General features: G+C 48.4%; 1 protein-coding gene across 1 annotated transcript; it reads left to right on the top strand.

The window, feature by feature from the left end:
- Positions 1-249: 249 nt before the first annotated feature.
- On the top strand, positions 250-10725 carry LOC109751580 (probable ubiquitin-conjugating enzyme E2 25). The gene is made up of 9 exons (XM_040389811.1): positions 250-319; positions 560-672; positions 1307-1735; positions 1817-1880; positions 2235-2352; positions 2445-2447; positions 9776-9794; positions 9885-10196; positions 10339-10725. Exons 1-9 carry the CDS (start codon positions 250-252, stop codon positions 10723-10725), a joined length of 1515 nt encoding a protein of 504 aa, XP_040245745.1.
- Positions 10726-12832: the final 2107 nt, after the last annotated feature.

The raw sequence follows: 12832 nt of genomic DNA, 5'->3' as shown, positions 1-12832 counted from the left end.
TCAAATCAAATCTCAGAAAAGAAAAAGAAAACGTAAACAGAGTTTCGTGGGGTTCTGGACTTTGGTTTAGCACCGCGTTTTGCTCTTCGTGTGGACAGTGGACGCTCGTGAGATTAATAAATAAATAAAACTGGACTTTAGTAGTAAAAACAAACAAACCTGAGAGATGACCCTACCCTGATTTCTCGAGCCGACCCAACCCGAGGACCAGGAGGATCGCCGTCGTCTAGCCGCTGTTCCCGTGGTATCATGGGACTGCTGGCGCTGAAGCGGCTCGTGTCCATGCGGCGGCAGGGCCGGCAGACCCAACCCCGTCGTGGTAAGCCGCAGCCGCCTCCATCTCCGTCTCCCTCGCCGCCGCTCTGTTTCGATTTCCAGCATGCATGCTCTGTGGCTGCACCATGAACCGAAGCTTCTCCGGACTTTACTGATCCACTTGAAGTACAGCGCTGAGCATGCATTGCATGAGACCCTGGCTGGGTTTCTTTCTGCTGTCAACTCATGTTGAGTTGTTAGTTAATGTCTGCACCATCGATCCGTGGATGATTTGCTGCTGCAGGTACGTCGACTGCTTCGGTGTCGGTCGCCAACAGAAACCGCTCGCGCTGCCATCAAGACGGTGATCCTCAAGCTGCCAAAAGGATGAGACATTCAGTGCCGGAGCTTCCAAAGGTATAAAGTTCGCCTACTCTGTTTCGTCTCTCTAAGAAAAAAGACTACTCTGTTTCTCAAATTGCTTGGATGACTATATGCTACTCCCTCTGTCCGAAAATACTTGTCAGCGAAATGGACGTATCTAGACGTATTTCAGTTCTTAAATACATCTATTTTTATCTATTTATGCGACAAGTATTTCCGGACGGAGGGAGTAGTAGCTAGCTAACTGTAGCATGTGGATGTAGTTTAGGATAGATATCTGTTTTTTCTTGCTGTTATGAGTGTGAAAAACAGGGTGCAGCAGGCCACCATACTTCCAGTGAAAACCTGGCACGAGGTGGTTCACTAAAACAGATGCTCCCTCCAATCCATATCAGCGACAACTAATATGGATTGGAGGTAGTACATCACTTGAAACCTTCTTACAGGTTTTCCCGGAATTAGTCCTATAGTGAAAGGAATAAGCCAAACAAGCCTCCCAGATTATTTGGTAGAACTGTAACCATGGAATACGACCCACCCTAATCTTCGGAAACAAAACGTTTCGGTTCCCACTCCACATCAATTATGCTTTCTTTGTTCCTAGATACTTTGTATTTACCATTAAAATGCTTGTTTTAGTTTATAACTACATTGACATATTTTACAGGGATCTTCATCCAGTGATGAAGTTGGATCCTTTACAGAAAATAATTCCTTCGAAGCATCTGAAGCTAAGCTACAGAATTTGGACTCTTGTGAAATTGAGGAAGAAAATTGTTATGTGGATGATGAAGATGAAGGCTACTATGATGATGAATACGAGGGTCCTGATTATGAATTTGACGGAAGTGACTTCAATCAGCAAATTGACTTGAATCAGCAGCTGGAGTATAAATTTGACGATTTAGATCTGCCTCCAGGTGTGGAGGCTAGTGTACCATTGTTGCAGAAAGCTATAACTGATGACGGGCCTGGCAATTTTAAGTCAATGTCAGGAAAAGAGGATGAATTTGGTAAGAAATACAGGTTTTTTAAGCAGTTCGACACTGTTGAGGATTTCCCTGATCATCATTATGCTAAAAACCCTGTTGGAAAGGTAAAAATCTAATGCATACTGTTTTATTTTGTACCTTCTTTTCCAGTCGGACACTTATTTCTTTCTTTAACTTCACTCCAGACAGGGAAAGGGTGGACAAAAAGAATTCAGCATGACTGGAAACTCCTGGAGAACAATTTACCAGGTCAGCTATTTCCATGAGGAATTCTATAAATATGTTCTTAGATGCTCCCCTCAAGTGAAGGATACATACAAATTTTGAAGCACAATGGGGATCTGATTTGAACCACTCATTTCTCCATTATTACTCAATGTTGCTCCAAAATTTGTGCAAATTCAGTTCTTCTGAGGGTTTATGTTGCCTTGTTGGAGAAAGCTCTATTGTTAGTGTTTTTATGTGTATTTTAAATTCATCATTTATTATTACTTTCACCTAAACGGTTTTAGAAAGCCTTGCAGCTCACTTCTGAATCTCCTTTTTTTAAATTACTAAAGCACATTATTGTACTGTTTTCATGAACTATTATTCCATGTGCAGCGTCCATATATGTTCGTGTCTCGGAAAATCGAATGGACCTTCTCAGGGCTGTGATGATTGGGCCCCAGGGGACACCCTACCATGATGGCCTTTTCTTCTTTGATGCTCAAATTCCCGAGTGTTTGACAAAAAACTACCAGAATTGGGGCTTCCGTCCCACAGAACTACCACTTTTTTAAATGTGGCTGATAACTACCAAAAAATTGGAAGCGCGTGACTAAAAACTACTAAGTTGACCAATTGACCGTTTTAGAGCGTTTAAACCCGTTTCTGACAACAGTGGCCCACATGTCAGGTGGACGCCAACGGTAACGGCTAACGGCGCTCCGTCCCAGCCGTTAGAGTCGGCCGTCGCGGTTGCACCTGGTCGGAGCAGGACTAAGCTGGCCGACCGGGCCGCTCGTCCCCACGCTCCCTCACTCTCCCTCGAGCTCTTCTCCTAACCCTAGCTGGCGGCGTTCATGGCGGCGGTGGATGCAAACTCCGGCGCCGAATCGCTTGGAGGCAATCCCCCCCCCCCCCCGACGTGGTGGGAGGCGATGTTGCCGGCTTCTCGGAGGTTGATAACTGGCTAGGCAGCAGAAGCTTCGTGGTTCCACAGCCTTCCCAACCGCAATCTCAGCCGTCCCAGATGTCGGTGAGGCCGCCTCCGGTTGTAGTACCGTCGACGAGAAGAAGCGTAGGTCGAGGCCGGCGCAAGCTTCCTCGTCCTGCTGGCGGAGCGAGGTATGGCATCTGATTTCTCATAATGTTTATGTAATTTTAGGTTAATTTTAGAAGCATGATATATAGGCTAGTTGCACACTTAGATTCAGATTACAACCCTGTTAGTGCACAATGGTAAATTGAAATCTGTTAGCAACCTTAACATTGCGTTGTGTTTTCAGTAAATCCAAGCTGTCAGAGAACTGAAAAACAGTTAACTGTCAGAAATCTTAATATTGTCCAGGTCGTTTACTTATAACTATCTTAATCTATGTCAGCAATTTGGTTTCATTTCCTAGCCAGAGAATCTGTGGTTAGAAGAATTTACCAGTCAGACATATCATATATTACTCTGGTTTCTCTTATTGCGTCTGAGGGCTGTGGAGCTGATGATTATATGTACTATGTTGTTGATGAGGAGAAAGGAATAGAAGGTCTAGAGCATGTTGGTTGTGAAGATGATCTGCAGCAGATGTTGATCCAATTAGATAAGGAAAAGATTGTGAACATACGAGTTGTCAGAGCAGATGAGCCTTCTAATGCAGATGAAAATAGAGATAGTTATTTTGCTGAACATTGTATTAACACACAACAAAGTTGCACGATGCTGGTGGATGCAACCAAAGACAGAAAGGATGAGCTTAAGAACAACAATCTTCAGAGAGAAGCTGACCTTAACCATTTTGAAGGTGACACTGATGTGTCTGAATTTCTTTCTGATGAAGATGGCAGCAATGTGGAATTACATACAGGCTCCTCCTCTGAAGAAGAAGCTGCAAAACAAAATAGATCAATGGTCCAGAAGCTGAAGGCAGTGAGAAATCCTGGTCCAACAAGTAGATCACACCATGAGGTTGAGAAGAAGGAAAAACCAGACTGGTTCCTGAAGCAGATGAATTTTGTTTTCCTGGTGATCCTGGAATTAGTGATGAAGAAGATGAGATTGAAGGAGCTTTCAAACTACCAAGTGGTAGGAAGAGAAGGTTGGAGAAGATGAAGGAAAGGGTATGGTTCAATGAAAAGCTTCCAGATCCACAAGAACTGTTTTGTAAGGGACTGTGCTTCACCAATGTTTATGTGTTCAGAGATGCACTTAGGGATTTTCACATCAGGACTTTGAGGAATTTCCAGTATCACAGAAATGCCCCTGATAGGATTATTGTTTGGTGCTCAGAGAGAGCACATGGATGTGATTTTTATATCTGTGCCTCTAAGATAGCTCATGAGCAAACTTTCTGCATCAAGAAGTGTGATATGTTGCACACTTGTGGAGCATGTGCAGAGAACACAAAGGTTACTACAAAGTGGTTGTCCAAATCAGTACAACCAGCATTGAGAGATGACATTAGAGCTCCTGTGGATGCATTAATAAAAAAGACTAAGACTAAGTGGAGTAGAATTCTTGATTCGGCGTGGTGAATCTATTCTCACTAATGCTTGCTATGGATTTCTCTCTTCAATAAATGCCAGCTTGTATGAATTCTTATCAATTTCTCTGAATGTATGCGAAGTTAACTGAATTTTCTTAATTTGTGCTCTGTAATTGTTTGTGCGTGGTGGTTCATGGTAGTTAATGTAGGTCTAGAAGTATCCACACACAAGTAGTGGCCAGCCATGTCTTTAAAGACAACACCCAAAACGTGTAGTCTCCACTTCTCCTCTCTTTCTTTCTACTCGACCATTAGCCTATCCAACTCCCCATCCAAAAAACCACCTTCACGCCGGCGATGGCATTTGGAGAGGGTTGGCATAGGGCCCTACGGGAGCTGTGTGCCGGCGACGCCAAGAAGCTGGAGTATGCGCGTGAGGTGAGTTCTTGGTTCAGCAGCCCTACCATGCTACAGAACCAAGCGCTCGCCGTCAGGGTAGCCGCCACAGACGAGGAGAGGGAGCGTCTGCCTGACCTCCATCACCCCTTGATTGAAAACCTCATCTGGGCAATGGGTGAAGCTAGGGATTCACCGGACCCTTTTCAGCGAGCCTGTTGGTATATGTACCAAGACCGCCTGAATCTGCGTCCGGTGGATCACCTAGCTGAACGCATAGTGCCAGTGCTGCCCCTCATGAGGATGATGGAGATGCAGCCAGAGCAAGCGCTGCCGGAGCTGGAGCGGCCACCAGTGTAGGAGGAGGAAGCATGCTCATCTAGCAAGAAAAACAAGGCCAAAAAACAGAGCTTCCAAGGTCCTGTTCGTCGTTCAGAGCGTCTTCGTCTGCTACGTTAGTACTGAGGATGCTGCAATGTAGATGATGATGCTGCAGTGTATGATCTACCTGTTTTAAGTTTAGCAACTTAGATCAATTGTATGTGATCCTGCGAAGTACTATGTTTTAAGTTAGCATGGTTGATCTATGTGAATGAAACCTGCTCTGAACTACCTCTGAATCTGAATTATTGTGCACTGCCTCTGAATCTGCACAAGTTTCTGTCAACTTTAAACAGCACAAGTTTCACCACGCAATAACTACAGTACAACTACCACCAAGTCTCACTGAATTCAACTTCTTTACTGCATCACTCCACCTCTCTTTACTACGTCTCCTCTTTCTTCAACTACTTAACATCAACCTCACTGGATCTCCGCAACTTCACCTCACTCGCCACTTCTCTGACAACCACATCCTCTCTGCACCCATGGCTGGTTCCTCCTCCACACCAGACCCATGGCTCAACCCATTCCCCACTGGCAAGGGCTGGGTTGCCATGCTATTTGGTTTGGCGCGCGGTGATCGGGATCTATTCCTGGACTACATGAAGATAGCTACGAGATACAACAGCGCGGATGGACTAGTAGATGTTGCTGACCTAGTCCAGAAGAAGGCGACGCCTCAAGAGAAGAAGTGCATGCAGCAGAGCTATGGAACTAAAGGTAAGGGTATCCTACCCATCGACACTCTACTATGGGCAATGAGAGAGGCAGAGTCCTCCGATGATGGCCAGCGTAAGCGATGGGAAGCCCACCGCTATGTTGCTCCGACACAAGCTGCAACTGATGTAGTAGTGCAGGAAGAGGACGACGACGACTTGCAGATAGTTGCGCCACCTGCAGAGCAGGCTCGCCGCCGTCCCCCTCCCATCCTCGTCATCGACGAAGACGATGAAGAGGAGGAAGTGCAGAAGCAAACAGATCCAAGGCAGATCAAGCAAATCATGCGTCGCTCTGCATGCTTAGCAAATCCTAAAGATGAGCAGTAGATCCAATGTTATTTATGTTGCCTAAGTGAACCTATCTCTGAAACCTGCTCTGAAATTAGTGTTAGCTAATTCAGTTTCGTCAGTGTTCACAAGTTCAGTATCGTCAGTTATGTTTATCTAAAACTTGATTTGCATGTATGTGCTATCTATGTTAGAGAGACTATGTGCTATCTATGTTACAGAGAATATGTGCTATCTCTGGTGTATCCAAGATCAGATAATTCTATGTGCTATCTATGTGCTATATATAGGTCAGTACTGGATGCAACAAATTACGAAAAAAATAGAAATTTAACATCATCATGGACTATAGTTCATAAGCTAACTTACTATCCATACTTGGCATTACATGTTGGAGTTCATAGGCAGTTAATATCTTAAAGCATTACAGATCACATGCAGTGCCATGGGCACCACAAAACAAATCCCCAAAATGATCTGAAACCAGGACAGTTCATAGGCAGTTCATATATAGTATTATAGCTAGCTAAGATGCATATTTGCATCAGATAACATAGCAAGGCCAGTTATATATATAGGCCTCATATATACTTACCATCCAGAGCTACCACTTCACTCCTCCATCACAACTTCCTTGATCTTGTCCAGCTTTTCCTTGCACCCATGACCAACCTTCAGGAGCTCAGCAATGACATTCTCCAGCTTCTTCTTCTCTTCTTTAAGGTGGTCTCTGTCCACCTCTATCTCCTTCATGGCCTTCCTTGTGTTTTGGATTATATCAGCTTGACTCTGAAGGATGCACCTCTGTTCTTTTTTGAGCTTAAGCTTCTCCATTTGAAGCTCAATCTTTGCTTGCTCCTCAAGTGGCTTCTTCTTCTCCTTCAGTTCATTGATTGCCTGGCTTGTGCAATCCATGTCTTGAGATTTGATTCCATCCTGATAATCAAACAACTTGGACACATCATCCACCAGCTGGCTATACTGATTGGCCAGAGAATCAAGCTCCTTCTGCAGTTTTGCAACCTCTGTCCCATGAGCCTCATTATCCCGGGCTCTACCAATGTTCTGCTCATGATACATATCCCAGAGCTTGGTTAAGCACCTTTGCAGAATTACAGTCCAGGGGGCATCTACCCACTCCAGAACACCACAGTTCACACCATCCTGAAAATCAAATTATATTTGCAGTGAACACCACAGATAACAAGCAAATTTAGAATAACAAATCATAAACACATGTGCTATACATAGGTACACTAGCTAGCTCTATACTCAAAATACAACACATCAATATGTTTCCAGTGCTCTCTGCTACAAGTACAATATTCAGACATACATAAGTTTTCACACTTAAGGAAACTTCAGAAAAACAACAACTAAACGCTACTCTGTTTCCACTACATAGCAGAAAATCAAGCTAATCAAATCCACACCAACTTGGTCCATTACCTCAGTAGCACATCCGATGAATCTCCTGCCAGTGTCAGTCCTTCAAATGCCACAAACTTGCCTGCCCTCTGCCTGTGCAGGATGCACCTTCTGTCAGATCCAGTCACAAGCTCACAGAAGCTTGGGTCTATCACAGTGTCAGGAGTTTGCTGCAGCAGCAAAAACATATGTGTATCAACTACAGCTCACATATATGAACTTAAATGGAAGAAATCTCAATTATCTTCAAACCCTAACCCTAACCCTAGAACACACAGGAAGGAGAGGAGAGGATAGAGTTAGCTGACTTACGAAATACTCCATCTGCATGCTGCTAAACTCGCTCATGAACTCGTCATCGTCGTCCGAGGTCTCGTTACTATTGGGCCAGGACGGCATGGTCGGTCGTGGCGTCGCCGGAGAGTGAGAAAAAGCAGAGGAGAGCAAAGTGGGGAGTGAGCTCGGCGGAGAGTGAGGGAGCAGGTGGGGACGAGCCCGGTCGGCCAGCTTATACCTGGTCCGATGCGGCCCGGTCGGCCCGGTCGACCAGGTGCAACCGACGAGCGAGCGGCTCTAACGGCTGGGACGGAGCGCCGTTAGCCGTTACCGCTGGCGTCCACCTGACATGTGGGCCACTGCTGTCAGAAACGGGTTTAAACGCTCTAAAACGGTCAATTGGTCAACTTGGTAGTTTTTAGTCACGCGCTTCCAATTTTTTGGTAGTTATCAACCCGTTTCTGACAGCAGTGGCCCACATGTCAGGTGGACGCCAGCGGTAACGGCTAACGGCGCTCCGTCCCAGCCGTTAGAGCCGCTCGCTCGTCCGTTGCACCTGGTCGACCGGGCCGACCGGGCCGCATCGGACCAGGTATAAGCTGGCCGACCGGGCTCGTCCCCACCTGCTCCCTCACTCTCCCCCGAGCTCACTCCCCACTTTGCTCTCCTCTGCTTTTTCTCGCTCTCCGGCGACACCACGACCGACCATGCCGTCCTGGCAGTAGCACATCCGATGAATCTCCTGCCAGTGTCAGTCCTTCAAATGCCACAAACTTGCCTGCCCTCTGCCTGTGCAGGATGCACCTTCTGTCAGATCCAGTCACAAGCCCACAGAAGCTTGGGTCTATCACAGTGTCAGGAGTTTGCTGCAGCAGCAAAAACATAGGCGGCTAGGGTGTCCGATCTGGATCCCATTCGGATATGGATGGTGGTTCCTCGAGCCGTCGTGCGCATCCTTTGTTCTGGCGCGGCAAGCGGCCTCTGGACTAGGCACGTGACACGAGGACGTCGGGGGCTCCGGCCCTTGGCGTGGAGGTGGTGGCCATCTTCTTCGCCGGAGGTGGTCGGCTAGATGGTTGTGGATTCTCGCATCCAGTCTCGGCGTACAGTGGGGAGACGGGGCTGCCGGTGAAAATCGTGCTATGACTCGGGTCATGGCGGGCGATGGCGGCGTTTTCGCGTCGTTATCTTGTTGAAGACATCGCCTTTGCAGCTTCTGTCGACTTGCTTGCGCTGCTCTGGGTGAAAACCTTGATCCGGAGTTTCCGGATCGGACGATGGCGGTGCTTTTGGGGCGTCGTTTTTCCTCATGGGGGCATCGTTTTTTGAGCAGCGGCTGGATGCAGGACCAGAGGACGGATTCTTTGGTGGAGCGGTGCGGCATCTCACTCATTGATGGCGGCGGATCTCGGCGGCATGGCGCTGTGGTGACTCTGCGTCCAATGCGCGGAGATGGACTCGCGCAGGAGGGTGACGCGGTCTGGCGTCGTGGTGGCGTCGACGGCAGCTAGACCGGGCAAGGTAGATGCATCAGTACAGCTCTGAAGATGGATTGGTGGCAAGTGGCTGCGGCGGCCTCAGACCCGGCAGGCGTCCTGGTTGAGGAGTACGCCGGACTGGTAGGTGACCCATACCCGGCAGGCGTCCTGGATGGGACCTCAGGCCTTAGATGTTAGGCTTGGCTGCGAGGTCTGTTTGGTACTAGGCCCAGACTATCAGCATCCCTTCATCAGTTGGATAGGAGTAGCGACACTTTTGTTGCCTAGTCGGTGGCTTCAATCTTACTGTTGTATGACTTTGTAAGGTCTTGTGTGAATAATTAATAAAATGGCTGCATGCATCGTCCAGATGCAGAGGCCGGGGGTCCTCCTCCATTTCAAAAAAAATCAGCCACTTTTAAAAAAGTGGTAGTTCTGTGGGACGGAAGCCCCAATTCTGGTAGTTTTTTGTCAAACACTCCTCAATTCCCTGCTAGTTACCCCGCACGTCCTCCTGTAAGTATTGACACTTGATAACTTCTTCTTTGATGTATTCTCATATTTCGATTTGATTTAAAAATGATACCTGTTATGGTGCTTTTGCAGGTTTTACACTATCAATCTGGAGGACTTGAGCTTAATCCAAATTTGTATGCTAGTGGAAGAGTCTGCCTTAGCCTCCTGGGCACCTGGCGTGGCGATGACTGTGAGAATTGGAACTCGGCTCAGTCGACCATGCTGCAAGTGCTAATCTCCATTCAAGCTCTCGTGTTGAATGAAAAGCCATACTTCAACGAGCCAGGATTCGAGACCGATGCCAAATATGCTAATGGACAGAGGAGGTCCTTGGAGTATAATGATACAACATTTCAGAACTCGTGTAGGACGATGCTGTACTCGCTTCGTAGGCCTCCACAGGTAACATACTGCATAATTACTAAGTTCTTGCGGTTCTCGACACTAGTGCACAAGTGCCCATGGTTGCGAAGATTCGTCCAAAATATAACTTGCTGCACGTTGATGTATGTGATGTTACTAACAGTTGCTTTGCTTGTTTCAGCACTTTGAAGATCTCGTTGCCGGGCACTTCCGTGAACGCGGCCGTGCCATTCTGGCTGCATGTAAATATTACATGGAGGGCAACAGAGTTGGGTCCGTAGTCCCTGGTGAGGACGATGAGGGCAAGGAACTGGAAATTGTAAATGCTCAAGGACCCAGCAGCAGCGACGTGGTGAAGCCAGAGAAGCATGAAGGTGCAGGTCGACGAACTGCATCCTTCAAGGCCAAAATGGAGGTTCTGTTTGAAGAGCTCCTGATGGAATTCAACGTGAAGGGTGCTCACACCAGGAAGTTCTGTGCCGAGAAGTTGAAGAAGAGCCAGCGTGATGCTGCTTCCAGCTGCAGCAGCAGTCCAGCAGATATCTGTGGTGGTTCCATAATTAAGTGATTCCACAAAATGATGTTGGTTTCATTTCTTGCCTAACTATAGCAAATGCTATGTACATAGCTCTTTTTTTCGCCTTTTGCCGTGCAGATCATGTTGATTTGAACTCGAAAAAATGATGGTTTAGGTGCTAACTGAAGTATCCAACCCCTTTACTGTGGTGTGATGTTAAATGGACATATACATTACTGGCATGCTGAAGCTTGGTTCCATATGTATATATGGTAGCTTTTGAATGTCGTTTTCTCATGAGTTACTCGTGGGGCTGACGTGCCGCGATTTAGTTGTCAGTGAGATCCTCCCAACGTTTTATCCTAGATGCCAATGTAGGAGACAAGAGGGCATGTCAATACATTTTGAAGTATAGAAGATTAGTTCCTGCTAGTCAATAGCAGTTGGCGAGTGGCAAGTTGATTAGTGTTACTAATAATCAATGCTCTGAGGAAGTATCTACTGCTCCCACAACATTAGGTGCTACCACGTACCATTGCATCATCAGGGTGAAACAATCTGAACATTTTATAAACAGATTTGATCTACATTTCAAGAGATAGATAGGAAAATACTCACGAATGATCTTACCTGTGGCCCACTTGTCATTACCGAAAAAGTCTTTCGCCTCACTTTATTATATATAAAAGCAACGAACGACGTACAAAATGCAAACCCGACACCACACACACAAGGCACATACAAGGGGCTGACGATCGACAACACTAATCCAAAAACCCAAAGCAAATAACTAGTAGACATATGAGCATAGCTGAGGAATTAAGGAGCGCTCCACCGAGGAGACGAAGCCGAAACTCGACGACCCAGGAACTTTAAAGCGGTGCTTCCAAGAAAGAAACGACACCGGAGAGCCGCCACCGCCGATCCACTGAATCGAGTTTTCACCCGGAGTACCACGAAGGACGCAGGGCTACCGCCATGGAGCCTTCGGGAAGGGAGCGACGCACGGACGCCGCCGCCATCGGTCTGGTCCGAATCAGATGAGGTTTTCACCTCGGCCACCACCCTCCGCCTCCGCCCAGGGTACGGCACGACAGGAGAGCACCGGCCGCACCACCACCGTAGATCATCGAAGGCCCGCCCCCATGCTGCGCATGCGGCCATGACAACGAGCCTGTCAGCACCCGAGCCGCGAGCTCCACCCACGAGCCCGCAGCTCCTGCCACCAGGGCCACCGCCCTGCGTCTAGACACTCCGGAGACCATCAAAGGTGCGGGCTTTGAGCCGACCGGCAGAACCCATGCATCATCGGAACCGTCGGTGGTCGTCCCACCCCGAACACCGATCTGCAACCAGGATTCACAAGGACTGGAATAGGGGAGGAGGAGGGGAGCGGAGCTCGTTCGGACCGGCGCACCCGTCCACTTAGAAGCCTCCCATGCGTCATCCCTGACGCCCTACCATGGCCTCCGGCCAAATCCACGCGAGAAGGGGCAGCCACCCGTCGGCCGGCGAGGGCCGCCGGATCAACCGCACCCCACCGCCGAAGAAGGCCTCCAGAGGAGCCAGCACCCTGACCCGCACCACCGCCATGACGCACGAGCGCCCCACTGCAAGGCACCGTCTCCTGAGCCACCCACCGGCCGCCAGGGCCCGCCTCGAACAGAGTCGCGCGCCACAACCCGCACCTCCCGCGGGGCAGATCTAGCCGAAGCCACCGCCGCCACCCCGGCCACGCATCCGCCCTACACCACCTGCGTCCGCCCCTCCACGCCTGGCCTGCCGCTCTGCAACACCGCCGCCGACCACAGCCGCGCGCCGCCGCCCGGGAGTGCCCGCCCCCGCCAGCACCCACCGGGCTTTGCCCGGCGACGCAGACAGGCGGCGGCGAGGGGAGGGAGGGGGACGCGCGCCAGTGGCTAGGGTTATCCCCTCGGTCGCTCGGGAGCGACGCGAGCACCACTTGTCATTACGATAGCTGCGGGGTGGTTAGAAAAGACCAGTGGGCCACAGTATACATACAACCGCATGCACGTAAACATCCACAAGTTACTGTTTCTCAACAAAAAATTCATCCTCAGGTTTCTTGAATGAAAAAAAAACTTAAACAGAGTTTCTTAGCATCCTCTCTAGAAAAAACAGATTTTCTTAGGGTTTT

The sequence above is a fragment of the Aegilops tauschii genome, chromosome 5 (genome assembly GCF_002575655.3).
Source record: "Aegilops tauschii subsp. strangulata cultivar AL8/78 chromosome 5, Aet v6.0, whole genome shotgun sequence".
Classification (NCBI taxonomy): domain Eukaryota; kingdom Viridiplantae; phylum Streptophyta; class Magnoliopsida; order Poales; family Poaceae; genus Aegilops; species Aegilops tauschii.
The sequence above is the reverse complement of the archived record's forward strand: the minus strand, read 5'-3'. Positions and strand labels throughout refer to the sequence as shown.

Excerpts from the sequence above, each read along its gene's own strand:
- LOC109751580 (XM_040389811.1), top strand. The coding sequence starts at position 250 with ATGGGACTGCTGGCGCTGAAGCGGCTCGTGTCCATGCGGCGGCAGGGC. Across the intron at positions 673-1,306 it reads CAGTGCCGGAGCTTCCAAAG|GGATCTTCATCCAGTGATGA; the intron begins GTATAAAGTTCG and ends CATATTTTACAG. Across the intron at positions 10,197-10,338 it reads CGCTTCGTAGGCCTCCACAG|CACTTTGAAGATCTCGTTGC; the intron begins GTAACATACTGC and ends TGCTTGTTTCAG.